This window comes from Balaenoptera physalus (genome assembly GCF_965194825.1).
Source record: "Balaenoptera physalus genome assembly, chromosome: 1".
In the NCBI taxonomy this organism is placed as follows: domain Eukaryota; kingdom Metazoa; phylum Chordata; class Mammalia; order Artiodactyla; family Balaenopteridae; genus Balaenoptera; species Balaenoptera physalus.
Genome location: NC_138882.1, coordinates 173,560,942 through 173,587,964, shown reverse-complemented (window position 1 = coordinate 173,587,964; position 27,023 = coordinate 173,560,942). Strand labels below are relative to the sequence as shown.

Below are 27,023 nucleotides of genomic sequence, written 5' to 3'. Positions count from 1 at the left end.
TCCACTGTCTTCTAGCTTTTAATGTTGGCTATTGAGAAGGTCAAAGCCATTCTGATTTGTGATGCTTTGTATGATCTCCCCTCTCTCTTGCCCTGTGTAGAATTAGGCTAGTAGAATCTTTTACCCTCCTTCCTTCCCTTCCTCCCTCCCTCCCTCCCTCCCTTCTTCTCTTCTTTTTCTCTCTTTCTTTCTACCTTTCTTTAGTGTTCTGAGATTCACAGTGATGCATCTTTTCAAAAAAAATTTATTTATTTATTCATTTATTTAATTTTTTGGCTGTATTTGGTCTTCACTGCTGCACGTGGGTTTTCTCTAGTCGCTGAGAGCGGGGCCTACTCTTTGTTGTGGTGCGCAGGCCTCTCATTGTGGTGGCTTCTCTTGTTGCAGAGCACAGGCTCTAGGCGTGCGGACTTCAGTAGTTGCAGCACGTGGACTCAGTAGTTGCAGCTCGCAGGCTCTAGAGCACAGGATCAGTAGTTGTGGCTCACGGGCTTAGCTGCTCCACAGCACGTGGGATCTTCCTGGACCAGGGCTTGAACCCCTGTCCCCTGCATTGGCAGGCAGATTCTTAACCACTGTGCCACTAGGGAAGTCCCCCAAAACTTTTAATCTTTTTGAGCAAAGAACTGTTCCAGGTGCCTTTTATAGTCTTCCAGGGAATTGAAATTGTTTCCACTAAGAGAATTTTGTAAAGGCCTAAATAAATGGAAATCCGAAGGTGCAATGTCTGGTGAATATGGTGATGAATCACAACTTCCCAGCCAAGCTGTAACAGTTTTTGCCTGGTCATCAAAGAAACATGCGGTCTTGCATTATCCTGATGTAAGATTATGCATTTTCTGTTGACTAATTCTGGATGCTTTTTGTCGAGTGCTGCTTTCAGTTGGTCTAATTGGGAGCAGTACTTGTTGGAATTAATTGTTTGGTTTTCTGGAAGGAGCTCATAATAGAGGACTCCCTTCCAATCCCGCCATATACACAACATCCCCTTCTTTGGGTGAAGACCAGCCTTTGGTGTGGTTGGTGGTGGTTCATTTCGCTTGCTCCATGATCTCTTCTGTTCCATATTATTGTACAGTGTCCACTTTTCATCGCCCATCACAATTTGTTTTAAAAACAGAACGTTTTCATTACATTTAAGTAGAGAATTGCATGTGGAAATACGGTCAAGAGGGTTTTTTTTGCTTAACTTATGTGGAACCCAAACATCAAAGTGATTAACATAACCAAGCTGGTGCAAATGATTTTCAGTGCTTGATTTGAATATTTTGAATATGTCAGCTGTCTCCCTCGTGGTATAACGTTGATTGTTCTCAGTTAATATCTCAATTTGATCGCTATCAACTTCAGCTGGTCTACCAGACCATGGAGCATCGTCCAGCAAGAAATCTCTAGCATGAAACTTCGCAAACTACTTTTGACACATTCGGTCAGTCACAGCACCTTCTCCATACACTGCACAAATCTTTTTTTGCGTTTCAGTTGCATTTTTACCTTTCTTGAAATAATAAAGCATAATATGCCGAAAATGTTGCTTTTTTCCTTCCATTTTCAATATTAAAAATTCACCAATTTTGATAAGTCTTTTTTTAAATGCACGCTGATATGACAGCTGTCACATATAATCTAACAAAATTGTTTCAAATGAAGTTGAAGACAACTAAGTGCTACTAGAGCCATCTTACGGAAAAAACAAAATGAACATTTTGGCCAGCCCAATAGTTGCTTCCTAGATTTTATTCCTGCTTGGAATAAGTTATTTATGAATGAATCAAGGATTTTTTTCTGGAGGATTCCAGAATCCCACTTTGTTTCCCCTTCCAGTCACTACCGCTAGCCCCTAACAATCAGTACTCCTACCTCAGGCTCTGTCAAAAGTAACAGATGTCTTCCTAACATCTATCACCATCAATTAGTTTTGCCTGTTTTTAAACTTTACATAAGTGAAACCATACAGTTTGTGCTCTTAGGTCTGGCTTCTTTTGTTTTGTTCAATATCATGTTTTTGAGTTTCATCCGTGTTGTGGCGAGTAGCAGTAGTTCATCCATTCTTGCTGCTGTATAATAGTTCATTGTTTGACTATACCACACTTTATTTATGCATTCTACTGTTGATGGACATTTGGCTTGTTTACAGTTTGCTGCTTTTATGAATGCTGCTCCTGGGAACATTCTCATACATGTCTTTTAGTGCATATCTTGTCATATTCATTTCTGTTGGATTCCCAGAAGTGGAATTGCTGGGTTGTGGATGACACATATATGTGCAGCTTTAGTAGATACTATCAGTTTTCCAAAGTGGTGCTACCAGTTCACACTCCCACCAGCACTAAGAATTCCAGCTGTGCCACATTCTCACCAGCACTTGGTATAACTCACTGCATTTTGATTTCTGCTCTTACCACTCTGCTGAACTGCCCTTGCCAAGATAAATCTGACAGTTTTTCATCTTCATGTTCCTTGTCCATTTTGCAGCATTGATGAGCTTGCCTATCCATCCTTGAACTGTTCTATTCCTTTGGATTCTGTGATACCAGTCTCTCCTGTTTTCCTCCTACCACTTGGTCACTTCTTCTCAGTTTACTTCTCAGCTCTTTATCCTCTCTTCATCCCTTAACTGTAAATGTTCCCCAAGGTTTATCTTTAGTTTCTTTCTTTTAACTCTATTATATGCTCCCTGGGTGATTTTTATCTACTTTCATGGCTTCATTTGCCACCTATATGGGGAAAGTGCCCAAATTTATATCTCTGGTTCAAATCACTCTTCTGAGTGCCAGACCTGCTTATCCAGCTATCTACTGAAATATTCCACTTGGATTTCCAAAGATACCTTGAACGTGTATCTACATAAATATACCATAATTTATTTATTCTATTGTTGATGGACATTTGGGTTGTTTTCAGTTTTTTGCTATTTTTTTCTTCTTCATGAAAATTTATTCCTTTTCCTACATTTTCTCTTTCAGTGAATAGTACCACATCTACCCAGTTGCCCAAGCCAGCAACTTAGGAATTTTTGTTTATTACTATACTTTACCAACTCTCATCATCAGCCCACCCTATTTACTCAGTCACAAATCCTGACTATTATCATTCTCAACAACAGCTTCTTATTTGGTCACCCTGTCTACCTCAAATTTGTGTCACTCTTATTTTAAATCCTTCAATGATTCTCCCTTGCCTGTAACTTGATGAAGTCCAAGTTTCTTAGCATGGAATACTATGGCCTCTATGATCTGGCCCTTACTGTTCTTTTTCATTTTACATCTCTCCTCTTCACTTCTGTGCTCCAGCTTTGCTGAACTACATTCAGCAACTCAGATGTATCATGTTCTCTTTATATACCCTGTGCCTTTCTAATTACTTCCACTTCTTTTTTTGCCTGGCTAACTCTTATTTGTTCTTCAACCCTAAATTAGATCTCCCAAACATTCTTTTTTTTTTTTTTTACCTTTTTTTCCCCCAAAACATTCTTTTGAGAAACATTTCCTAACTGCCTCTAAGAAAAGACAAATTGTTCACTACTCAGCTCTTCCATTAGACTGACAGCTCCTTGAGGACAAGCACTATTTTTAAATCCTTTTTGTAACTTTGGTGCCTAGCACGTGGAGGCATTCCTAAATACTTGTTGGCTAAATAAAATGCTCTGAATTGAATAATTTAAATTGAGCATAAAGTACCTATTGTTATGCACACTGATTTTTTATTGTCTTGTACACACTTTTTGATTTTGATTCGGAGGTCTAGATACTGAAGAAATAATACTTTGTTCTATAAGGTACCTTATACCTTGGAGTCCCATGTGATTGGCACAAATCTGGGTTTGCCCTCTCTATGTCAGATTGGTGGGAATTCTAGCCTTAGAGTCATAGAATGGCTCATGGAATCTCTGTAAGAAACTTGGCAGCTTCAGGCTACTTTGGGAGATTTCTCTTAAAAATAGGGAAAATATGGAGTCACCTCACTCTGTAGGGGAAATGTTCATTCCACAGTGGTAGAAAGTAGTCTTTGTTAAGAGTTCTGGATTGCAAGGTTCTCAGAGGTTCCACAAAACTTATCAGTTGGCGCTTTTAAAGTCTTCTTTTGCCTTTGGACCTATAACAGCTTAAAGTTCTTTAGTCTTAATGAGAGAGGAAGGAGAAACACCCAGGTTACCCCCTGCCCTTTCTGACGGGACTTAAACAAGTATGTACTTAGTTTTTATACTTTAGAATAATTTTATATTAAGTGGCATTTTTAAAAACATATATTACTTAATCATCTGTGTTAATTGCAGGGGCAGGGGAGAGAAAAGGAAACTCGTCCTCACTCTTTACTTATTATCTGTTGTGGTGACTATATATAACGGTTAGTGTAATACATAATCAAATGTAAGATTGTGGTGTTCAAGCCCACTCCTTGGGTAGGGCAAATGGGATGGTCATCTTGGACTTTGCCCTTGTTGGTACAGGGTGAGGAGTAATCCCCCCTTACTCTTCTTTTCTAAATACGACTAAAATTCAATTCTAAACGTTTTGAAAGGGGGAATGGGGTGGGGGGATTGGGAGTAGGCATGAAAGGGGCTCCTGGGGTGCTGGTAATGTTATACTTATATGTTCACTTTGATAATTTATTGATCTATACGTATGTTTTATGTACTTTTCTGTATATGTCTTATGTCAATAAAAATCTTTTAGACAATTCAATTTAGAAATTTTTGTCTTTAAACATTTCTCAAGGAGCCTATGAAAGATGTTAATGGTGAGGCTCTTTTTAAGTGCCATTAGTTTTGCATGGTCCACTATGGGTTGAGGAACCTTGCCCTTGTGGTGTGCAGATTTTAAGTGGGGTTGGAGAATGGTGAAGGGAGAAATTAGTGTGGGCAAGAGTAGTCAGGAAAAACAAAATAGTTATTCATTCAGTAAACATTAACTGAGCATGAACCATGTACCAGGTGCTATGCTGACATAGAAAACTTGAATGAGACTGGAGGTCAGAGTTGGAGGGAAAAATAAGATCTAGGTTATAGATCAATAATCCTGGTTATAGATCTCTATTTGTCTTTACAGAATAATAAAAATAGCAAGTGCTTATTTAGCATTTCTTGTTTACTAAGAGCTTTACATATATTAACTTTTAATCTTCACAATAACTCTGAGATAGGCCCTACTGCTAATATCTCATTTTATTTCCTCTAATAGATGAGGAAACTGAAGTACAAAGATGCTTAAAGTCACTCACCTAGGAAGTAGTAGAGCTAGGATTCAAGCCCAACCGTCTGGCTCCCTGTTTCTCTGTTCAAAATTAGTGTGCTATGTGAAACTAATGCAAAAAATATTGGAAATGTAGGTTGACCTGGAGACACTATTGGAGATGGTCAGTAATCCTGCTTCTGGTACTCTGTGGTTTATGTATTTTGGAGCGCTGTGTGAATGCCTTTTCTTCTTTTTACAGACATGGCTGGATTCTGCCAAAGAAATAAAAAAGCAGGTTCGTGGTAAGTGAATATAGCCCTTTTTCTAGCTCTTTCTTTTTTTTAGTAGGTCAGAGGATTGCCAACCTTTTTCTGGCTGTGAGTCACTTTAGAATTCTGACTATGGCAGATGGCTTTGAAATTAAGATAAAGCCTTCCTTTGGAAGGTAGAGATTCCATAATAGAAAGATACGGCAGAGGTAGACACTATTGAGATGTAGGTCAGATCTTGATGATTTTTTTTTTACAACTAGGCAAAGTGGGGGAAGATAGGAATGATTGAGAGAAACAGAAGGTGGAAACAAACAAAGAATAGAAGAGAAAAGGATATGGGAGTCAGTTCTCAAAATGGTAGTGATTGAAACTGTAGTAGCTTACGATTGGGAGTTTGCTGCCTGATCCTGTTCCATTTAAATTGTTCTGGACTACTGAGTTCTAACCTTCTCCATGTTTTCTTCTCTATAGTTCTTTTTTGTCCCTTTTCAACCGTCTTCTTCCAAATTGAAGTATGTAAGGAACTGTGGAAGGAAAAAAAAGAATAGAAGAAATTCCTTGCCAGTGACCCTTCTGTCATTGTGGCTTTCTCTTAGCTCCAAGCCCTCTGGCATATATTACTGCTGAACACCCTGCTCAGACTGGTGTCCTGGGATAGATTTTTCTAGGTTGAAAAAAGTCTAGATTAGTATTTTGTAGCCTCAGGCCCAATGGGCTAAAGGGTAGAGACTTTACCCACCGCCCCCACCCCCACCCCCCCAGTTATGACTAGATGTCCTTTTAGTTTAGTTTATTTTTGAGGAAACTTGTAGGAACTGCAATAGATGTTATTCATCATGATTAGTAAGTTTTAACTGTATTACCTGAAAACAAGTTTTATTTTTCATTTGTTTCTTAAAAGAAAAGACTTTTGTTATGGTGAAATGTTTTCTTTTAGACCCTATTTATTTATATTTCTTAAGATAGAGAAACAAAATACTACTTTGGCCTGACAACTCTCCATATTTGCTCTCTGCCTATAAAATCTTGTTTTAAAATGCAAGTCAGAGTAAAAAATATTCAGAATATTTGAAGCATGACAACAAAAAACATGATTCCAAGCCCCTTTCAATGAAGATACTTTTAATATTCAATATTACTCAGGAATAAATGATTGTACAAGAAGACTCTTTAGGAAGAAAAGTTAAAACAGAGTTTATGATGAGTGGAGAAGACTATCTAGTAGATTATCTTCCAGGCTATTGAAAAAAAAAAGAAAAAAAAACTCTTGCTAAGAAAAATAACCTAAGTGTTTGTCATTTTAAAAAAATTTACAAAATAATAAAACCTCTTCCTTCAACATGGGAAAGAAAAACCGTGTCTGTAACACAAACTTTAACATCAAAATGTAAATATTTCATTGAGCCAAAGAGAAGGTTGACATTTATCTATTGCAAAGATTTTGGGTTTTTTAAAAATAGTTTTCACGGGCTTCCCTGGTGGCGCAGTGGTTAAGAAGCCGCCTGCCAATGCAGGGGACACGGGTTCGAGCCCTGGTCTGGGAAGATCCCACATGCTGTGGAGCAACTAAGCCCATGAGCCACAACTACTGAGCCTGCACTCTAGAGTCCACGAGCCACAACTGCTGAGCCCGTGTGCTACAACTACTAAAGCCCGCGCACCTAGAGCCCATGCTCCGCAACGAGAAGCCACTGCAATGAGAAGCCCATGTGCCGCAAATAGAGAAAGCCTGCGCACAGCAGCGAGGACCCAACAGAGCCAAAATTAAAAATAAATAAAATAAATAAATTTATTTTTTAAAAAAAGCCCTTGAGTTTAAAAAAAAAAGTTTTCATCATACAAGTAATATATACCCATTGTGAAAAATTTAAGCATTATGAAAATATATCATGAAGCAAGTAAAAAACCTGTAAATCCTATCCTCCAGATATAATCACTGTTAAATTGGTATGATCTGTAGGATTTTTTCTAGGCATATATAAATTTTGCTTTTCAAAAATACAATTATGTTATACATTGTTATATATTGTATTTTCTGTGTATTATGTCATATGTAGTTTTAAAATTTTTAAAATAGGTGATATAAATATGAGGTATAAAATTAAAAGATACAGATGAATATAATACAAGGTAAATCTTCCTTCTTCCCCTGTCCTTTAACTAATTTCTTGTGTTCTGTCCAGAGATGTTCTGAGTGTATATAGACATACATTTTAATATAAATATGTATTTAATGCATACATTATATTTTATATATAATATACTTTGTAAATATATTTTAATATAAATATGTATGTTCTGTATGTATTTAATATACATATCAATCTTTAACATAATTTGTATACTCTTTATATTAACATATATCAATTTATTTCATTTGTTAAAATTTTTTTTTAATGATTATAAAGTTGTAGCACTGTATATATATAGAGAGAGAGAGAGTGAAAGAGAGAGAGAGCTAATCTTACTGATGGATATTTTGGGTTGCAGTAAACATGTATTGAATATATATGTGTATGTACACTTAGATGTATCTGTAGTAAATTGCTAGAAGTAGAATAAAAAAGTATGAATGCTTAAATTTGTAATAGATATTCACCAGCAAGATTTTTTCCATATTTCAAAAAATATAGAAAAGAATGGAGGCTAATATAACAAATACCCATGTACCCATCACCCAGAATTAACATGTGTTAACTTTTACATTTAAAATAGGACAGTACAGGTAAGGTTTATCTCTTTTGTTTTCCTCCTAGTCCCATCCCCTTCTCTCCCTATCCGTAGAAATCTGTTTTCATGAATTTGAGGTGACTCAGTCCATGTTTTTATATTTTTCCTTCATATATCCATACCCATGTACAATAGATAGTATTGCTTCGCCTGTTTTTTTGAAATTTCCCTCGGACCTAACAATCCCTTTGAACCTTCTTCTAAGGTTTATCAGTCTCTCTCCCTTCTCCCAGCTTAATATTTAGCTTTGTTTAACTTCCTTGGTTCTGAATAAGAGAGATCTCCCCGGCTGAGTCAGGCTAGCAACTTCCACCTCCTTCTGGAATAGTACAGAGCAAAAGCAAGAAATCCTTATACCTTCTGAAAAATACTGATATATAAAATAACACAAACTGTGTTTCAGAAATTCTATAACCCAGGATATGCCCCTTCTAAATGTATCCTCCTCTCCTTCCCCTGCAGAAGTCACCACTGTCCTGAATTTTGTGTTAATGATTCCATTGTATTTTTTAATGTTTTTTTAAAATTACCTAATGTATGAATGTATACCTAAAAATATTGTTTTACCTTTTTGAACATCATACAAATTGAATTATATAACAGTTAATCATCCATGACTAGCTTTTCTTATAAACATGATTTTGGAATTCATCTCAGTTGAAAAGAAAATTTCACAGTGATATTCTCTGAATTTTTTCTTTTCTTTTTTTCTTTTTCTTTTATTTTTGGCTGCACTGTGCGGCTTGTGGGATCCTAGTTTCCCCACCAGGGACTGAAGCCGGGCCCTGGCAGTGAAAGTGCCAAGTCCTAACCACTGGACTGCCAGGGAATTCCTCCTCTGACTTTTTTCTCTTATATTCTGTTTCATTTTTAAAAATGCTGATTTTGACCCATTAAACTGATTTCACAATGGATCATGATCCACAGTTTAAAAAACCCCACCAGGACTTCCCTGGTGGCGCAGTGGTTAAGAATCCGCCTGCCAATGCAGGGGACACAGGTTCGAGCCCTGGTCCAGGAATATTCTGCATGCCGTGGAACAATTAAGCCTGTGTGCCACAGCTCTAGAGCCCGTGAGCCACAACTACTGAGCCCGAGTGCCACAACTACCGAAGCCCGGGTGCCTAGAGCCTGTGCTCTGCAACAAGAGAAGCCCCTGCTTGCCGCAACTAGAGAAAGCCCGTGCACAGCAACGAAGACCCAACGCAGCCAAAAATAAATTAATTAATTAAAAAAAAAACCAACCCACTGATTTAGGCTTAAAGTGGAATTGCTAGATTATAGAGTATGTTTATTTTTAGTTTTACCAGGTATAGCCAAATTGCTCTCCTTTAAATTGATTGTAATAGTTTACATCCCCACCAATAGTGTATGAGATAGTTCCTGTTTTCCTGTGTACCCAGAAGGCAGGAATTTTTTTTCAATTATTAATTTTAAAAATGTTTGGACACAATTTCAGACTTAGAAGTTGAAAGAATGGTACAAAGAATTCCTGGGTACCCTTCTCCCAGATTCCTCAGATGTTAATATTTTACTATTTTATCTTTTCTCTTTATCTACACACACACACAACACACACACACACACACACACAACCTTTTTTCTGAACCATTTAATAGTAAGTTGCATTGTAGCAGCACCGTTCACAATAGCCACTTTTTTCTACCCCCAACTTTCACAGTTGCTTTCTATATGCACTGTTCTTTGCCTTGATTTTTTTTTTTCACTTAACAGTATATAGTGGCAGTGTATCTTTTCTTGCCAAATAAATACATTTAGGTTGTTTCCAGACATTTGCTATTACAAACAATATCTTATACCTGTATCATTTGACCACGTTTAAGTGTATGTTTAGATACATTTATGAAAATAGAATTGCTAGGTGAAAGAGTATATACATTTTATGTTTTGATAGATATTCTCAATTGTTCTCCGTAGTGTTGTACCAGTACACTCACATCAGCAATAGAAAGTGCTTATTTTCCCCACCAATCGTGGGTGTTATCAAGCTTTTTGTATCAGTTAGCTCAAAGAGAAAAAAAATCACACTTTGTAAACTATTGCTGATTTGCTTTCTTTAATGCTAGTCTTCCTGTACTATTAAAAAATTGCCATTTATATGTTATGAAATAACTGAATTTGTGTTTAAAGTTCTTAAATGCTGAATTCACATTTATTGAACATTCTTTTAGCTGTCTTTTTTCCCATATTGATTTGCTCTAGTCAGTACATTTTTTTTTTTTTTTTTTTACTATTATTATTTATGGCTGTGTTGGGTCTTCATTTCTGTGCGAGGGCTTTCTCCAGTTGCGGCAAGGGGGGGCCACTCCTCATCGCGGTGCGCGGGCCTCTCACCATCGCGGCCTCTCCTAATGCGGAGCACAGGCTCCAGACGCGCAGGCTCAGCAATTGTGGCTCACGGGTCGAGCCGCCCCGCGGCATGTGGGATCCTCCCAGACCAGGGCCCGAACCCGTGTCCCCTGCACCAGCAGGCAGACTCTCAACCACTGCACCACCAGGGAAGCCCCAGTACATTTTTTAAAATAAATTTATTTATTTATAGCTGTGTTGGGTCTTCATGCTGCACGTGAGCTTTCTCTAGCTGCAGTGAGCAGGGGCTACTTTTCGTTGCAGTGCACGAGCTTCTCATTGCGGTGGCTTCTCTTGTTGCGGAGCATGGGCTCTAGGCGCGTGGGCTTCAGTAATTGTGGCTTGTGGGCTGTAGAGCACAGGCTCAGTATTTGTGGCGCACGGGCTTCGTTGCTCCGCGGTATGTGGGATCCTCCTGGACCAGGGCTTGAACCTGTGTCCCCTGCATTGGCAGGTGGATTCTTAACCACTGTGCCACCAGGGAAGCCCTCTAGCCAATACATTTTTTATAGGTAGCATAGAAGTCACCTTTTTTTAATGTCTATATGGGAATTATAAGTTAACAATGATTAGATTATTAACATATCATAATAATAACAACAGATGGTATTTTACAGTATTTGAACTGTAAATATTGCCTCCCCATCCCCTTACCCTTTTTATGAGAAACAATTATGGGTTGCTTTTCTAAGTTCCATTTAAAGTTTTTGGGATGTGAAACATTAGAAGTGAGTTAATGGTAAACATTAGGATTGAGTAGATTTGAGACAAGTTTGTTTTATTGTCTGGAATTTGCCTTTTAGTTCAAATTTTGAAGGAAAATATCAACCATTTCCAAGAGACTCCTGTATTAAATATTTTAGCATGCTTAAAAGTGCATATTTATTAAGACATTCAAACTATTTCAAATTTTAATTTGCATATGGTCATTGCCAGCCAATAGCAATAAAAATGATATTTGGAGATGAAATGCTGTGAATGCAAAACAGAACAATGTTTGAAACACAGATGTTTGTTATAGGGTAGTAGAGTCCAATGGTTAAAAGCATGGGATTTGGAGTAAGAGAACCCTGGATTCACTAGCTATGTATTTTCTTAAGCCTCTGTTTCTTCATAAATAAAATGAACTAATAGTAGCACCTACCTGTATATAAGAGGGCTAGCTTACCTGGCATGCAATAAGTACTGAACAAAATGTAGCTCTTAGCATCATAATCAATCATACTTATTTCTGACTGAGACCAGGCCCTACTCTTTGGGAAACTAACAGTCATGTTAGAAAAACCTTGAAGGGGTAGCACTTAGCTGGAAAAATTGAAATGCATTCTCCACTTAACTTTTACTCACAATCTCTGATTTTCATTGTAGATAAAAAATATGCAACACTTGTATGAGTCTTAGGATTGAATTCTTGTAGTTTACATACCTAAAATATTTTCATTAGAGCTATAGTTTCTAAGAGCCACCTATATTGCCTCTTCCTTCTTATTTCTAAAATAATCTCCTAATCTCACCCATATTAATGGGAAGAATGCTTTTGTTTATTTGATATAATGTTGAGAGATGTCACAAATAAATAATGCCAACACCAAAAGAAAACATCCATGGATCACTTTGAATGACCTCTGAGGACCCAGAGTGGTATATAGATCACATTTTGAAAACCATTGCTACAAACATGTTCACCTATAGGATGGTTTCCTTTATGTTATTTTGCTTATATTGTTTTATAAACAAAGCTATTATATTAAGTCGGGTAAAAAAATGAGATACTCTTAGATGGTGTCTAAACAACTTTCTTCTTTTTCTTTTTTAAATAAAAATAATATTTCATCCACAAAGCATGAAAGTATTAGGACACCTCAAGAAAAAAAAGAGTTTTTTGAATATTTTTAGGTATTTCTAACAACCAGAAACTTAGGCACAAGCATAAAATTCTTTTGTGTTTATTTTTACAGGTGTCCCTTGGAATTTCACATTTAATGTAAAGTTTTATCCACCTGACCCAGCACAGTTAACAGAAGATATAACAAGGTAAATAATTTATTAATAGTTAAATATGTAATAAGTAATCTCATTATCATAAGCTCTGGGAATTTCTTCATTCAGAATTGAAGAAAAATGATGAGCTATTAAACCTAAGATAAAAAGTTTCTGGTCACTTCAAGGCAGGGTTGCAAATAAGTGATCCTAAAAGCCTCAAGTATCTGTGACTCGCCTGGAGAAAATTGGTAGGGAATTAACCTTGCTTATCATGGGTATTATGCCATGCTGTGGACAGGGACGCTAAAAACCATACTATCCTCCAAAGGACAAGACACAAATATAGTGGCAAAACATCTCTGCCGTTTTTTTGTTTGTTTTAAATACTCCTCTCCCACCATGCTGTTTCTTAAGGGATCAAAAAAGCTAAAGTCTCAGTGTTATTATTTTTTCTTCCTATTCCCCTTTTAAATTGTATGATTAGGTACGTGAACTGAACCTTCCTCAGTAATTTCTGAGCCCACTTAATTTATGAAATAAATCTTGTACTCTTTAAAAATAGCTTACTGATTCCTTTTTATGAAAGTGGCCTTTATTGGATTCTATATAAATACTGAATATTAGCAAAAAAGGAAAAAGGAAAAACAGTATACAGTAAAGAATACTACTCTACGTATGTATATCCATAGCATCTTGCATAGAGCCTTATACATAGTAGGTATTTGGCAAATGTTTGTTCAATTGAATTGTTGGTTGTTGAGAAACTGCTTTCTAATTCTGATTTTGCTGTCAACTATCTGATTTCAGACAAATATACACTTTCTAGGCTTCAGTTTTCATCTCTCTCAAATAAGAATAGCCTAAGACTATTAAAAGGTCTGCTTGTTAAGTACTGTGAAATGTCTATGCCATTTGAAAAAATTCTTTGTCCAGTTATCCTTAGTACATTCTTGACGTTGAGATGCCATATCTCTGCCTGAAAAAATTGTCTTGGTTATTGCTTTTTCACAGGTAATATTTGTCTCTTAGAGTTGCTACTTATTCATCTTTCTTCATTAAGGTTTACTATATATACAACAAAACAAATCCCTAAAATTCTGTACTAATTACCTACATTTTAGAGGAGTTTAAGATTCTTATGATTTGATTGGCATTGCTCTGACTTTTTAAAAAAGATGTATGTAGTGACTGATCATAGATAGCAAAAATGGTTGCTGGTGCATATGTTGTTCAGCATCTAATTATGGTCAAATCAAAGATATGATTCTAATTAATATAGGAGTTTTCAATTTAATCATACCTCCCAGCTTTCCTGTTTGGTAAAAGAGTCTGAACTGGTTAACCCAGTCAGAACAAGGGCTAAGGAGGTCAGGGCCATGGGTGTGAATACCATATGGTGTGTCTGACATGTGTAGGGTCACTCAGTTTGTTGGACTTAACTGTTTCAACCACCATCTGAATTCCCTATAGTTTAGCATACAGGTGGAATCGGCCTTACAAGATGATAGTGTGTGGGAGGCTGCATGCAATTTAAGCCCATCTTGGAGGAAAAACATACCAAAGAACGTTCATATCCTAGTGAAAATGTATCAGTAATGTCATCTTTGTATATGAAAGGCAGTATCTACGCATTTGGCAAAGCAACGTGATAGAAAAGAAAGGACCCAATTTGGGGGCCAAGCAGCCTTTATTACTATCTGACATTGAAATAGTACAATGAACAACCATATACCCTCTACCTACACTGAACAATTATTAATATTATCTCATATTTACTTAATCATTCTTTTTCTTTCTCCCTCCCTACCTCTCTCTCCCGTTTTCTTCCTTTTTCTCTCTCTGTATTTTGTTACTGTTTTTGTTGCTGACATGGTAACATCTTTTCTCTTTGGCTGTAGGTATTATTTATGTCTTCAACTTCGGCAGGACATAGTTGCAGGACGTCTGCCCTGTTCATTTGCAACCTTAGCATTATTAGGTTCTTATACCATCCAGTCTGAGCTGGGAGACTATGACCCAGAGCTCCATGGTGCAGATTATGTTAGTGATTTTAAACTGGCCCCAAATCAGACCAAGGAACTTGAAGAGAAGGTCATGGAACTGCATAAGTCATACAGGTAAATATGTCTCCAGGATTTGTTCTGTGTTTACTTTGACAGTAAGTTTAAACCCTTGACCTGGGATTGATTCAGTGTTTGCCTTAGTGGGAACTGGTGCCATAGAAAGAGTCAGCTTGAGCTCAGTTCCCTCCCACTTCTTTGGGAAAGTCATTTAAACCCTCTGAACCTCAGTTTTCTCATCAGAGTAATAGGTGTTGCATTGTTGGATGAAAACTAAATGAGGTAATATATGTAAAGCACTAAGCACAGTATCTGGCACATAGTAGGTGCTCAATAAATGGTAGCTATTATTATTATTGCCTTACCTTTTTTTTTTCCAGATTTTAAATGTATTATGCTGTATTAGATGCTTTGAGATCTTTAGAGCAGAGGTTCTTAACTTGGGGTCTATGTACATGGATAGACTTCAGAGGGCCCATGAAACCCCTGAAGGTATTTTTAAAAGTCTTTATTGAATTCACTGATTTTTTTTTTCATGGAAATAATTTGTTAATGTTGGGAGGTATAACACAGTGATCAAGAACAAGTTCAGACTGAGCTGGGTTGAATTCTTGGCTCTGCTTGGTCCTGGCCTGTGACCTTGGGTAATTCACTTAATCTCTCTGAGCCTCAGTTTCCTTATATGTCTGATAGAGATCATTACCTCAGAGGAAATAGGGTGATCCATAGGATTAGAAAAGGTAATATGTGTAAAAACTTAATATAACGTCTTACATAGTAAAAATTCAATAAATGTCAGCTAATATTAAAGTCCCAGAAAAATTTGTGTTTCTTCCTACCATACATCCCATCCTTATTTGAGTGACTTGTTATAGCTAAATTTTACAAGCTGCCTTAGCATATTAAGGAGACTGTCTGATCCTGGCCTTGAGTTGGTACCCTGAATTATGTTAGCATGAGTTAGGCTAGGATGCCCCAAAGGGTCATACTGCTGAGAAGTCCAGAGTGGTCTTAGTAGGCTTTTCACGGTAGGAACAGGTATTCTATTTGGCCGTTGAGCCATCTTATTTTCCTTAGAGTGGTTCCAATAGGATTGCATGGATTGAGATGCCTCAAATGAGAGAGTTTGAACTCAAGGTGCCCCAATTCTGGTTGCCTTATTCTCCCTGTAGGTTCCGGTCCCGCAGTCATGAGAACCATAATGAGGACTTTAAAGTCTACAACCTACATAGCAATAGTCTTATAACTATCACCTTACTCTCCTGAGGTCACACTGTTTCTACAGAGAACTGCCGAGGTTGCTTTTCAAGTGTGAGCGTATACATTACAGTGCTCTGATATCTAAGACCACTAATATATGACTTTCAACTAGTTGATGATTGTAACTTAAGCATGTTGTATTGTCCTTAAATATGTTTTTAATATACTTATTTATATTCTGATTATGATTCTAGAAATTTATATATATATATACATAAAATATATAATTACACACACATATATATACAAAAGCAAGTAGTGGAAAGAAGCAATCAATTAAAATAATTTGATTTGTTAAAATGTCAGGATTGTAGGGAAATATTCTTTTTTTCTAATAATTTAAAAATAATTTTTACTGGTAGTGTAATCTTTGAGCAATCAATAAAATGGTAAAAGAAAATATTTTACTGCTGCTGTGGAGCAAAACAGCAGAAAATAGTGGTATTAGATTACGATTGATACCTAACTTCTGTCTCTGATGATTTTTTTTTTTTAAGGAGTCCCAGTTTATCTATCACTCAGCTTCAACAGTTATTACCCCTGTAGCTTTCTTGAGTCATTTATTCCCCTCCATATTTTTCCCCGACAGTATTTTAAAGCAAATCATATAATTTCACCCATAAAAACTTAAGTATATACCAGGATGCAGACTTTAAGAACACAATACAACTATCACACCTAATAAAATTAACACTAATTCTTTAATATCTGATGATTATTTTAATGGTTATTTGATCATAGTAGAATTTCAGGTTTGGGAGGACTTTATAGTCTAAATCTCATGCAATGCTTGATTCTCCTTTATAGCATTGTTACATAATCATCATAACATTATAAGCAGCTAATTATTGTGTGTCTGTTATTATGTGCCAGATACTATGCTAGGCACTTTATGTATAATATCATATTTAACGTTTATAATCACCCTTTGAATTAGGCCAGCTCTTTTCTTTCTTTTTTTTTTTTTAATATAAATTTATTTATTTATTTTTGGCTGTGTTGGGTCTTCGATGCTGCATGCCGGCTTTCTCTAGTTGCCGCACGCTGGCTTTCTCTAGTTGCCGCGAGCGGGGGCTACTCTTCGTTGCAGCACGCGGGCTTCTCATTGCAGTGGCTTCTCTTGTTGTGGAGCACGGGCTCTAGGCGCATGGGCTTCAGTAGTTGTGGCTCGCGGGCTTTAGAGCGCAGGCTCAGTGGTTGTGGCGCACGGGCTTAGTTGCTCCGTGGCATGTGGGATCTTCCTGGACCAGGGCTCGAACCCATGTTCCCTGCATTGGCAGGCGGATTCTTAACCACTGCACCACCAGGGAAGTCCCAGGCCAGCTCTTTTCATATGGTGTTGTTTTACAGACTGCCGGCAGTCTCCAAGATTCTTTTTTTTGTGTGTGTATTTATTTTTATTTATTTATTTTTGGCTGCATTGGGTCTTCGTTGCTGTGCATGGGCTTTCTCTAGTTGTGGCGAGCGGGAGCTACTCTTCGTTGTGGTGCGCGGGCTTTTTATTGTGTTGGCTTCTCTTATGGAGCATGGGCTCTAGGCATGCGGGCTTCAGTAGTTGTGGCACGTGGGCTCAGTATTTGTGGCTCGTGGGCTCTAGAGCGCAGGCTCAGTAGTTGTGGCGCACGGGGTTAGTTGCTCTGCGGCATGTGGGATCTTCCCGGACCAGGCCGCGAACTCATGTCCCCTGCGTTGTCAGGCAGATTCTTAGCCACTGTGCCACCAGGGAAGTCCCACACTTTTACTTTTTAACTTGCAGTTAAAAATTAAAAAATAAAATAAAATATTTTTAAACCTGCCAGTTCACTTAAAAATTTTCATGATGAAGCAGTAAAGAGTATTGATTTTATTAAATCTGAAATACATCCTGTTTAATATTCTGTGTGATTTAATGGGAAGTACACAGAAAGCACTTCTGCTGCATACTGAGGTACTTGTCTTGAAGAAAAGCACATGTGTAATTGTTTTGAGTTCTCAGCTGCATTAGCCAGTTTTTTAATGCAACACCTTTTTTACTTGAAAGAGTGACTATGATTATTCAGACTTGGTTATTTGGCGTACATTTCCTCAAAAATGAAATGAGCCAGTCCTTTAAGGATTGCTAAATGACTGATAGTATTTGTTGTTAATGACAAAATTCAAGCTTTCAAATGAAAATTAGAATTTTGGAAAATTTGTATTTGCCGTCATGATCTTGACAGGTTCCAAATACTTAAACGACTTTTCTGATGAAGTTGGTGATTATTTTAATGAATGTGATTCTTTTCTTGTAATATTGTACAATGAAATGTGTCAACATTTGGAAAACTTGCATTACTCAGCCAACCAGTATTTTTCAGATATGAAATGCATGATGTTACAAAATCATGCATCTGTATAAAAGGCCCATTCAAGATGCAAGATAGACCAATGGATTTTAATGTAATATGGTACAAAAAGTTCACTGATATGTTTTCAGATTTCACATTGCAACTAACCTTTAGGAAACTGCCATTGTTAAGTTTTGGTGTAGTATCAAAGAAGAATATTTTTAATCATCAATTCTTCCTTTTCCAACTACATATCTGTGTGAGATCAGGTTTCTTCATATATTACAACCATACAAAATATTGCAACAGATTGAATACAGAAGCAGGTAGGAAAATCTAGCTGTCTTCTAAGCCGCACATTAAAAAAAATCTGTAAATATGTAAAGCAATGTCACTCCTTAACTACATTTGGGGAAAATACTGTTATTTTTCACACAAAAAATTTTTCATGTTAAAATACGAGTCGTTTATTGTTATTCAGTAAGTCCCCTACATACAAACGAGTTCCGTTCGGAGAGCGTATTCGTAAGTCCAATTTGTTCGTAAGTCCAACAAAGTTAGCCTAGGTACCCAACTAACACAATCGGCTATATACTGTTGCTTTTACGCTTGCTTCTGGACATCCTGGGCTTGAAATAAAGATACTGTACTGCTATACTCTACAGTACTGTACAAAGTACACAAAAGCACAACCACTTGTAGAGAATGCAAGCACGTGACAATGTATGCCAGACACGTGAACTAACTTATGTGATTGGACATGCAAACTCACATTCACATCTTTGAAAGTTCACAACTTGAAGGTTCATAAGTAGGGGACTTACTGTTCTTTAAAGATTTAATCAATAGTTTTCAATTTTATTAGTTTTAATTTCTAATATAGTAAATATTGATAGAAATAACTCACATTAAAAAAAACTGTTTAATCAATATTATGACATAGCATGAGTGTGTTTCATGTTTGGTAATTACAATCATTGTTGCTTTTGTTGTGGTCATCCATTTACAGTGCTTGGTGTCAGTCTATTTATCTCTTGTAAAAATAAAATACAGTGTGTGTGTGTGTGTGGAAAAAAAAGAAAAAAAAAGAAAAAAATAACTCTTTAGAGTCCTCAGTAATTATTGAGAGTGAAGGGATCCTGAGGTCAAAAAGTTTGAGAACCCCTGAGTTAGGCAATAAAACAAAAACCTGGGCTGTGGAGTCCGCCTGTCTTGCTTTGAGTTCAGGCTCCACTCCTTATTAGCTTTATGACTCAGTAAGTTATTTAAACTCTCTAAGTTTCAGTTTTTTCATCTGAAAAATAAGGGTGATGATGTGAATTTTGTGATTGTTAAATTAGAAATTCATGTAAAGTGCTTTGCACAATTATTCTTTTTTTAAATTTTTTTTTATTTTTTATTTTTATTTATTTATTTTTTTAAAAATTTTAAATTAAACCAGAAAGAAGGGGCTTTACTGGGGAGTGGGGACAGCCGAGGAGGTGACCCCTATCTAACAGTCAAGGCCGGAAGGAGAGGATAGTTCCGTTTGCAGTTAGGTGGAGAAGAGCGGGGCAGTTTTACTGGCGGGGCTGTTGATGGTGGTGTTTGCACAATGATTCTTATTCCATTTTACAAGTAATGAATGTGAGTCTGGGTTTAGAGAACTGCTCTTTGGAACTAACTGAGTTTAAACCCAAATAGGTGAAACGATCTCAGAGGACAGGTGGATATGGTCCACTTGATGTTCTGTGAGGTATACAGATAGAAATTGAGCAATAATCGATTTCCATGATTAGAAAATTTAGAGGTCTGTCATCTTGGAATTTACTTGCTCCTTTTTGTAAAGATTGGCAATCCTCACAAACAGAAAGCAAAATGGAAATTTTAATTATGTCCAACAACGTGACATTTTAACAGTCCAAAGAGACTTCTGCTTAGGCAGAAGCATTTACTATGCATTGAAAAATACAAGTAAATACTACCCTGCTCCTCAGAAAAATAGAAGATAGCCTACATACATGGAATTCTTAGTAGTGGCCCTTTGCCTAGACAGAGACCGTGAAGCTATAATTAACACTAAATTTACAGTAGCAAATCAAGCTTTAAAACAAATTGTCCTCCATTTATGGGGACTAAGATGGTATGTAAAGTTGTCAGTTGTCCCCCACTTAATTATTTGAAACCACAGTCCTTAATTAGAAGATGCAACAACATTATTAAAAGGCTGTCACAACCCCGCCAGATGAAAACTGCTGACCACAAGCATGTAGACCCCAAATCAGCTGAAACCAGAAGATGGGTGATGTTTGAAACTTCACCTTGATGCCAACCAATCAGAGAATTGTCCATGAGCTGATCATGCACCCTGTAGCCCCCTCCCTCACACTGCCTTTAAAACCTTTGTCTCCTAACCAGCAACTTGGGGATGGTTTTAGGACATTAATCCACCGTCTTCCCAGGTTGCTGGCCTCCTGAATAAAGCAACTTTTCCCATTAAAAAAAAAAAAAAAAAAAAAGGCTGTCACATAACATTGGAACTCACTGAATGGCTCTATATCCTGACTCCACTTGCTCAAAATAAATACAGGGAAATTTTGTTATTACTTCTCTTTTTAATGAGCGAAAGTTAACCAGTGCCAAAGCTCCCTGGTTAGGTACTTCTGTAAGCTGCAGTAGTTTCAAGTAGTAAATTATTAGGTGGTACTGAATAAATTCAGGACAGTACTCCTAATGGCTTAGAGCTGTCTAATCTCTTCCCAGATAGTTTGTTACTACTTTCAAGAGTCTTCAAACATTTAGGAAAAACCATAGTCTTTAAAATGTTAAGTTGAAAATAATTTAAGTTTAATTTGTGATTTAAATTTGTAAAATACATGTTTGTATTTATGCACAGGTATCTGTGGTTGGTGGGATTATGGGAGATTTTCTTCTTTTTTTTTCCTATGCTCTTAAAGATATTTTCCAAATTTTATACAATGAATGAATGATTTTTATAATCAGAAAAAGCTTCCTGAAACAATTGTGTTCTAAAGCCGTTAGATGGGATAGAGCAAGGTAGTCATCCATGCTGAGAGGCAGTCTGGCTGGGGATATTGGGGCCTAAGCAGGGTGGGGAGCATGTTCATTGTGGGGGCCAGCCTGGCAGGAGAAGTCAGAGCTCAAATAGGATGAAAAGGGAGTCGTGTGGACACGTGGTTGTGGTTATCACAGGCAGAGCAGAGTGAGAAGGGCATCCATGTGAGGGTAAGGCCTGCAGAGGGCATCCCTATGGGATGGTACCTGATACAGGTGTTGAAGCCTGAGCCGGGTGAAGAAGATGTCTATGGAAGGGGTAGACTAACACCAGGAGTCAGAACCTGAGTGAGGTAAGGAGGACTTGTGTGGGGAGCAGCCTAGCATGGAGAATTCAGAGTCTAAGCCAGTGAAGAGGGCACCCACGTGGAGGAGGGGTCAGTGGCAGCAAAGAGAGATTGGTTATGTACAGGGGGTTGATCAAATGAGTCAATGTATTGTATTAAGGATAATGGGAGCCAGGTTTCTGACTGTCAGTAAAGGGAGATACAAATTAGAGTGAGAGAGAAATTAAAATGAACCCTGTGGTATTGCATTAAAACTGGAGGGTTCAATGTAAACTCATTGTTTCCAATAGATAGATGGATGGATAGATAGATGATAGATAGATAAGTAGATGATAGATAGAGATGTAAATAGGTATACACACACACACACACACACACACACACACACACACACGCATACTCACATACTCTGACTCTACGTTGTGCCAGAAGGAGGTGCTCAAAAAATGATGGGAAATGGTCAGAGGGACACAGAATCCAGCTTAGAAAGGCTCCCACTAACCAAATCTGGGACGATTTAAGCACTAAAATAAATAAGGAAAATAATTGATTATATTACATTGAATAAGCTGAGAATCCCTGAGTCCATACTGATATAAACGAGTGAATAGATTAAAAGTTTGACAAGGAATAGACTATTTCCAAATACATTCCCACAGAATATTTATTAATTACAAAGAGGTAAAGAGGAATTTCATGGAAGAGAAGCCCGGCAGACATTGCTGATCAAAATGAACATCTCCTGGAAGAGACAAATTGAAATCATGTTCCCCCTGATAGGATGCAGTGAGAACACAGGGTCACTTCTGTGATATTCCTGTGAAAGATGCATAACTTATGGGGTCAATTTATGGAGAAACATCAGACAGGCCCAAATTGAGGGGCATTCTATAGAATAACTGGCCTATAATCTTTAGAAGTTCAAGATTAGGAAAGTCAAAGAAAGACTAAGAAACTTTTCCAGACTGAAGAGGACGAAAGAGAGATGAACTAAATGAAACTCCATGAGGCTTAACTGGATTCTTCTGCCATACGGAACATTTTGGAAACAACTGGGTAAACTTGAATGGGGTCTGAGGATTAGATGGAAGTAATGTATTACTGTTTATTTCCTTGTTTTCAGAGTCCTGGGGAGGTTATGTAGGAGAATGTCCTTGTTTGTAGGAATTACACACCAGAATACTTGGGAGTGATTGGTCATCAGGTTGACAATTTGCTCTCAAATGGTTCAGGAAAAATTGTTTGTATTGTAGGTAACTTTTAAGTGTGTTTCAAAATTTTTTTTGTTATATAAAAAAATGTTAAATGCAAAGCATCAACCAAACCTCAAATATAAATATTATTTTCAACTAACAAGGAAAGTCATAGTTTTAAAGATCTCTTCTTACCACCTGCCCTTAATACAATTTTTTTTTAAATTTAATTAATTAATTAATTTATTTTTGGCTGTGTTGGGTCTTCGTTTCTGTGCGAGGGCTTTCTCTAGTTGCGGCAAGCGGGGGCCACTCTTCATCGCTGTGCGCGGGCCTCTCACTACCATGGCCTCTTCTGTTGCAGAGCACAGGCTCCAGACGCGCAGGCTCAGTAGTTGTGGCTCACGGGCCTAGTTGCTCCGCGGCATGTGGGATCTTCCCAGACCAGGGCTTGAACCCGTGTCCCCTGCATTGGCAGGCAGATTCTCAACCACTGTGCCACCAGGGAAGCCCAATACAATTTTAAAGCATGCTTACTTATTAGAAAAGCATTTAACTACATAGTTTGAAATTTAAATCTGTATTCAAATTGATTGACCCCGTTAATGTCCCTTAGAGTTGGAGGAGTATGGGGAAGATTTCATCATGATTGCTTCATTTAATGTCTTAAAACTTGTCTTCAAATTCAAGTGATTAAAATTATTTCTCTTTTATGAGTTGCTTATGATGTACCACTGTACCATCAGAAACCTAAGCATGCAATAATAATAAACGTTTATATTTTACAAAGCAGTTTCACAAGCATTATCTCATTTTATCCTACTAGTCACATTCATTCATTCAGCAAAGATTAAAAAAAAATCATTGCCTATACTAGTCTCAGGAAGTAGGTATTATTACGCTTCTTACTTTATAGTTAGGAGACTGGGGTCACCACTCTTAAGTTCAGGAGCCAGGATTCCAGCTGCAGTGATGTGACTGGGGTCCTGGCTAAAGCCTGCTGCCCTAAACTGAGTCATAACTTGCCTATGACCATGTAATCCCTCCACGCTTGTTTCTTCGTCAGCAAAGTGAAAGTGTTGGACTCTATAATCTTCAAGCTCCATTCCAGCTTCGAATCCTAAAATTCAAGCCATCAATAATACTAACACTAACAACAACAAAGAAAAAAAAACCAAAAACCCATAGAATGGGAGTAACCTTAACCAGAAAAGTACATAATTTATATGAGAAAAAAAAAAACTACAAAAATTTCCTGAGATGTTTTTAATGACTTGAATATACAGACTTGTATATGTGTTTATTTTCCCATTCTCCTTTTTTGTGTTCAATTTCAGAGTCATTAATAAAGAGCATTCAGGTATGATGGTTTAGCGCTTGTGGAAGGAAGTTTTTATTCTGAGATGCAGAGTCATTAACAAATCTGCAGTTTCTTTCCTGAGATTTTTTTTTATTGGGGGGGGATGTTATTCCAGGGGACCCTTTGTTCTTTTTAATGAGGATAAAGACAGATGGGTTTGGAAGAGACTTTCTCTTGTTAAATGAATAGGTCACTGCTGCTTTATATAGCTTGAGGCTGGCAGTCTTATGGGAAATAGACATTTACATGGTTTTTCCTTGGGGGTATGGCTGCTTTATTGTTACTATGAAGTTCTGTTTGATTGGTCTGAATTGCACAGCACTAGGAGTAATATTTTTTTCTTCAAAGCTCAGCATAACAGCTCATGAGCACTTTTCAAAAGAGAAGAAAGTTATAAAGGAGAAGGAAAGACTGTCACAGTGAGTGTTTAGACAGTGAGGCTGATTGTTTTCAAACAAATTTAATTCATTATATGCCTAGTAATGAAGACATCTTAATAACAGAGAAAGCAGCCCTATTATCTACATGCCTCTATTAACCAATTTATTTTGTTTAGGTTAGTGGGCAGGACACCATCTGTTACCAGAAATTTTCTTTTCATCAAGCCTGCCCCCATTAAGAATCCCCAGTTAAGCAACTTCAGCTGCCCTCCTGTTTAATTTCCATATTAACTCAATTCAGGGATAGGGAGAGAAAAAGGCAGCTAAGAGGATATTGTAAGTTGTACCATGCCCTCAGAGGATTTAATTTGGTCACCTCCTTGGCAAGATAAATTAGTGGGAGGAGTTTATGTGTGGGGGAGAAAAGGGCTAAGGAGAGGGAGGGGCAGAACTGATGGTGGATGAGGTAGCTTTAAAGAAATTTAGCAGGTTTTTATTTTTTAACTTTTTTTTTCTGATAGCTTTTTGGTGACTTTTTGTTTCTCCAAGGTTTCTTTTTCCAAGGCATATTTCAATTATTTAGACACAGGTAGTGATAAGAGTCCTTTTCCATACATAATAGTCTACTTTTAGGACTATGAAATGTATCTACATACATATTGGTATGTATATGTTTATATGTTTATATAAAGTACAAGTAATATACAAATGTTATTATTGTAAATGTTGACACTGTGACACTGAAAGTCTTTTTGTTTTTCTTCTATCAAAGGTCCATGACTCCAGCTCAGGCTGACCTGGAATTTCTTGAGAATGCCAAAAAGTTGTCTATGTATGGTGTTGACCTTCATAAAGCAAAGGTAATGGTAACTTTGGCCTTTATTAATATGCATGTATCAGACCTGTGTCATATAATATTTCTTACCAACCTTTATCTGGGGTATTACAAAACGTTCAGAGGAGATAGTAATTCTTGTTGGAATTTTGAGTCTATCAGTTGAACCAGTCAAGTGTATTAAGTGTATCAATTGAATTGCCCTTTTACAATTCCACCATCAGAATGAAGTTTCACACCTAAGCAACTGTAAGGATCAAAAGATATAGCACCGAGAGCAAAAGAAATGATAATTTCCTAAAATGCAGATACATTTGAAAATATAGAGTGACAGTGAGGCATGTTTCACAGAAAACATCACCTATATCAGAATCACCCGGGGTGTTTATTAAATATGCAGATTCCTGAGCTCCTCCCAGATTTACTGAATTACTTTGGAGGAGAGGCTAAGTCTCCAGATTTAATGAATATCCCAAATGATCCTCCTTCATGCTTGAATCTGAGAATCATTGGCATAAGGTAGTGGTTCTCAAAGTGTGGTCTCTGAACCAGCATTTAGCATCGTCTAGGAACTTGTTAGAAATGCTCATGTCAGGTCCCATCCCAGTCTCACTGAATCAGAAACTATGTGGGTGGAGCCCAGCAGTCTGTTTTAACAAGCTCTCCAGGTGATTCTAATGCACACGGGAGGAACCACAGTGGCTCATTTGAGAACCACTGGGTTAGGGATTTGGAAACTTGAGCTTTCATCCTAGTTCTGCCTAATACAACCTAACACAATGAATACTTAAGGGATGTCGCTTGACTTCTCTCATCTTCAGCTACTGAAATGGCTGGGGAGGTTGAGGAGTTTGTGAGAGAAAGAAAGGGCTCAAGGGATGATCTGAGGTTCATTTAGAGAAATTTAACTAGGATGCGTGATGGGGAATCAAAACCATGTCCAGTGAGAAACAGGCAAAGGAATAGGGATACTTAACCCACAGAAGGGAAAGTTTAGGAAAGATATAATGTCAGTCTTCATGGATTTCAAGGATTAACTTGTGAAGTAAAGATTTTACTATGGCTCCAAGATATAACACTAGAGCCGGTAAAATGAAAACTGCAGGGAAATACTTTTCAGCCCAGTTGGACACATTGTCTCACAGAGCTATTTCAAAGATGGGATGGGCTACCTCAGAAGGGATTGAGTTGTCTATCACTGGAGATATTCCAGGTTAGGCAGAATAATCACTTGGTAGGAATTTAGAAAAGGACATTCAAACATTTTGTGGGTAATTGGACTAAAATGACCTTTCGGGCTTCTCCCAGCCTGAATATCTGTATCTGAAGTTTCTTCCTTATTTACATTCTAATAACTAATAAAATTTCATTGCATGTTAGTGAGTTTTCTTAAGATGTTGCTCTGGATTGTTTTGGGCTGGGTACTGCAACTTCTGTGAATCTCAAAAGTAGATGGTAAGAAGATCAGATCAGGTCCAGAACTGAAATTGTTAGGTTTTACTTCTCAATTTCTGTTGGAGGCTGGTGTCAATTCAGTAATTATCAGGATTGCATGAGGAGTCAGGCAGCATATTTCTACAGCAAATGTTGTAAAGCAAATTGTTTCTCCAAAACATATCGTTAAAAGAGAGATGTAGTTGTACCCACAGCCTTTAAAAACTTAAGGGGCCATCTTCTGGGAAATTCTGTTATGTAGTCATCGAATTGAAGCTGAATATAATTTCTTCTTCTCTCTGTTGTGCTTGTACATAACACACAT

The 27,023-nt window shown here is 37.3% G+C and overlaps 1 protein-coding gene across 32 annotated transcripts in view; it reads left to right on the top strand.

Moving 5' to 3' along the window:
- Positions 1–27,023, top strand: part of EPB41 (erythrocyte membrane protein band 4.1) — a 203,104-nt gene that overhangs the window by 89,148 nt on the left and 86,933 nt on the right. For all 32 annotated transcript variants that reach the window (XM_082439801.1, XM_082439812.1, XM_082439823.1 and 29 more), the window contains exons 5-8: positions 5,434–5,476; positions 12,505–12,580; positions 14,428–14,646; positions 25,202–25,289. In XM_082439801.1, the coding sequence (XP_082295927.1) occupies positions 5,434–5,476; positions 12,505–12,580; positions 14,428–14,646; positions 25,202–25,289 (426 nt within the window). The remainder of the gene's footprint in view (positions 1–5,433; positions 5,477–12,504; positions 12,581–14,427; positions 14,647–25,201; positions 25,290–27,023) is intronic.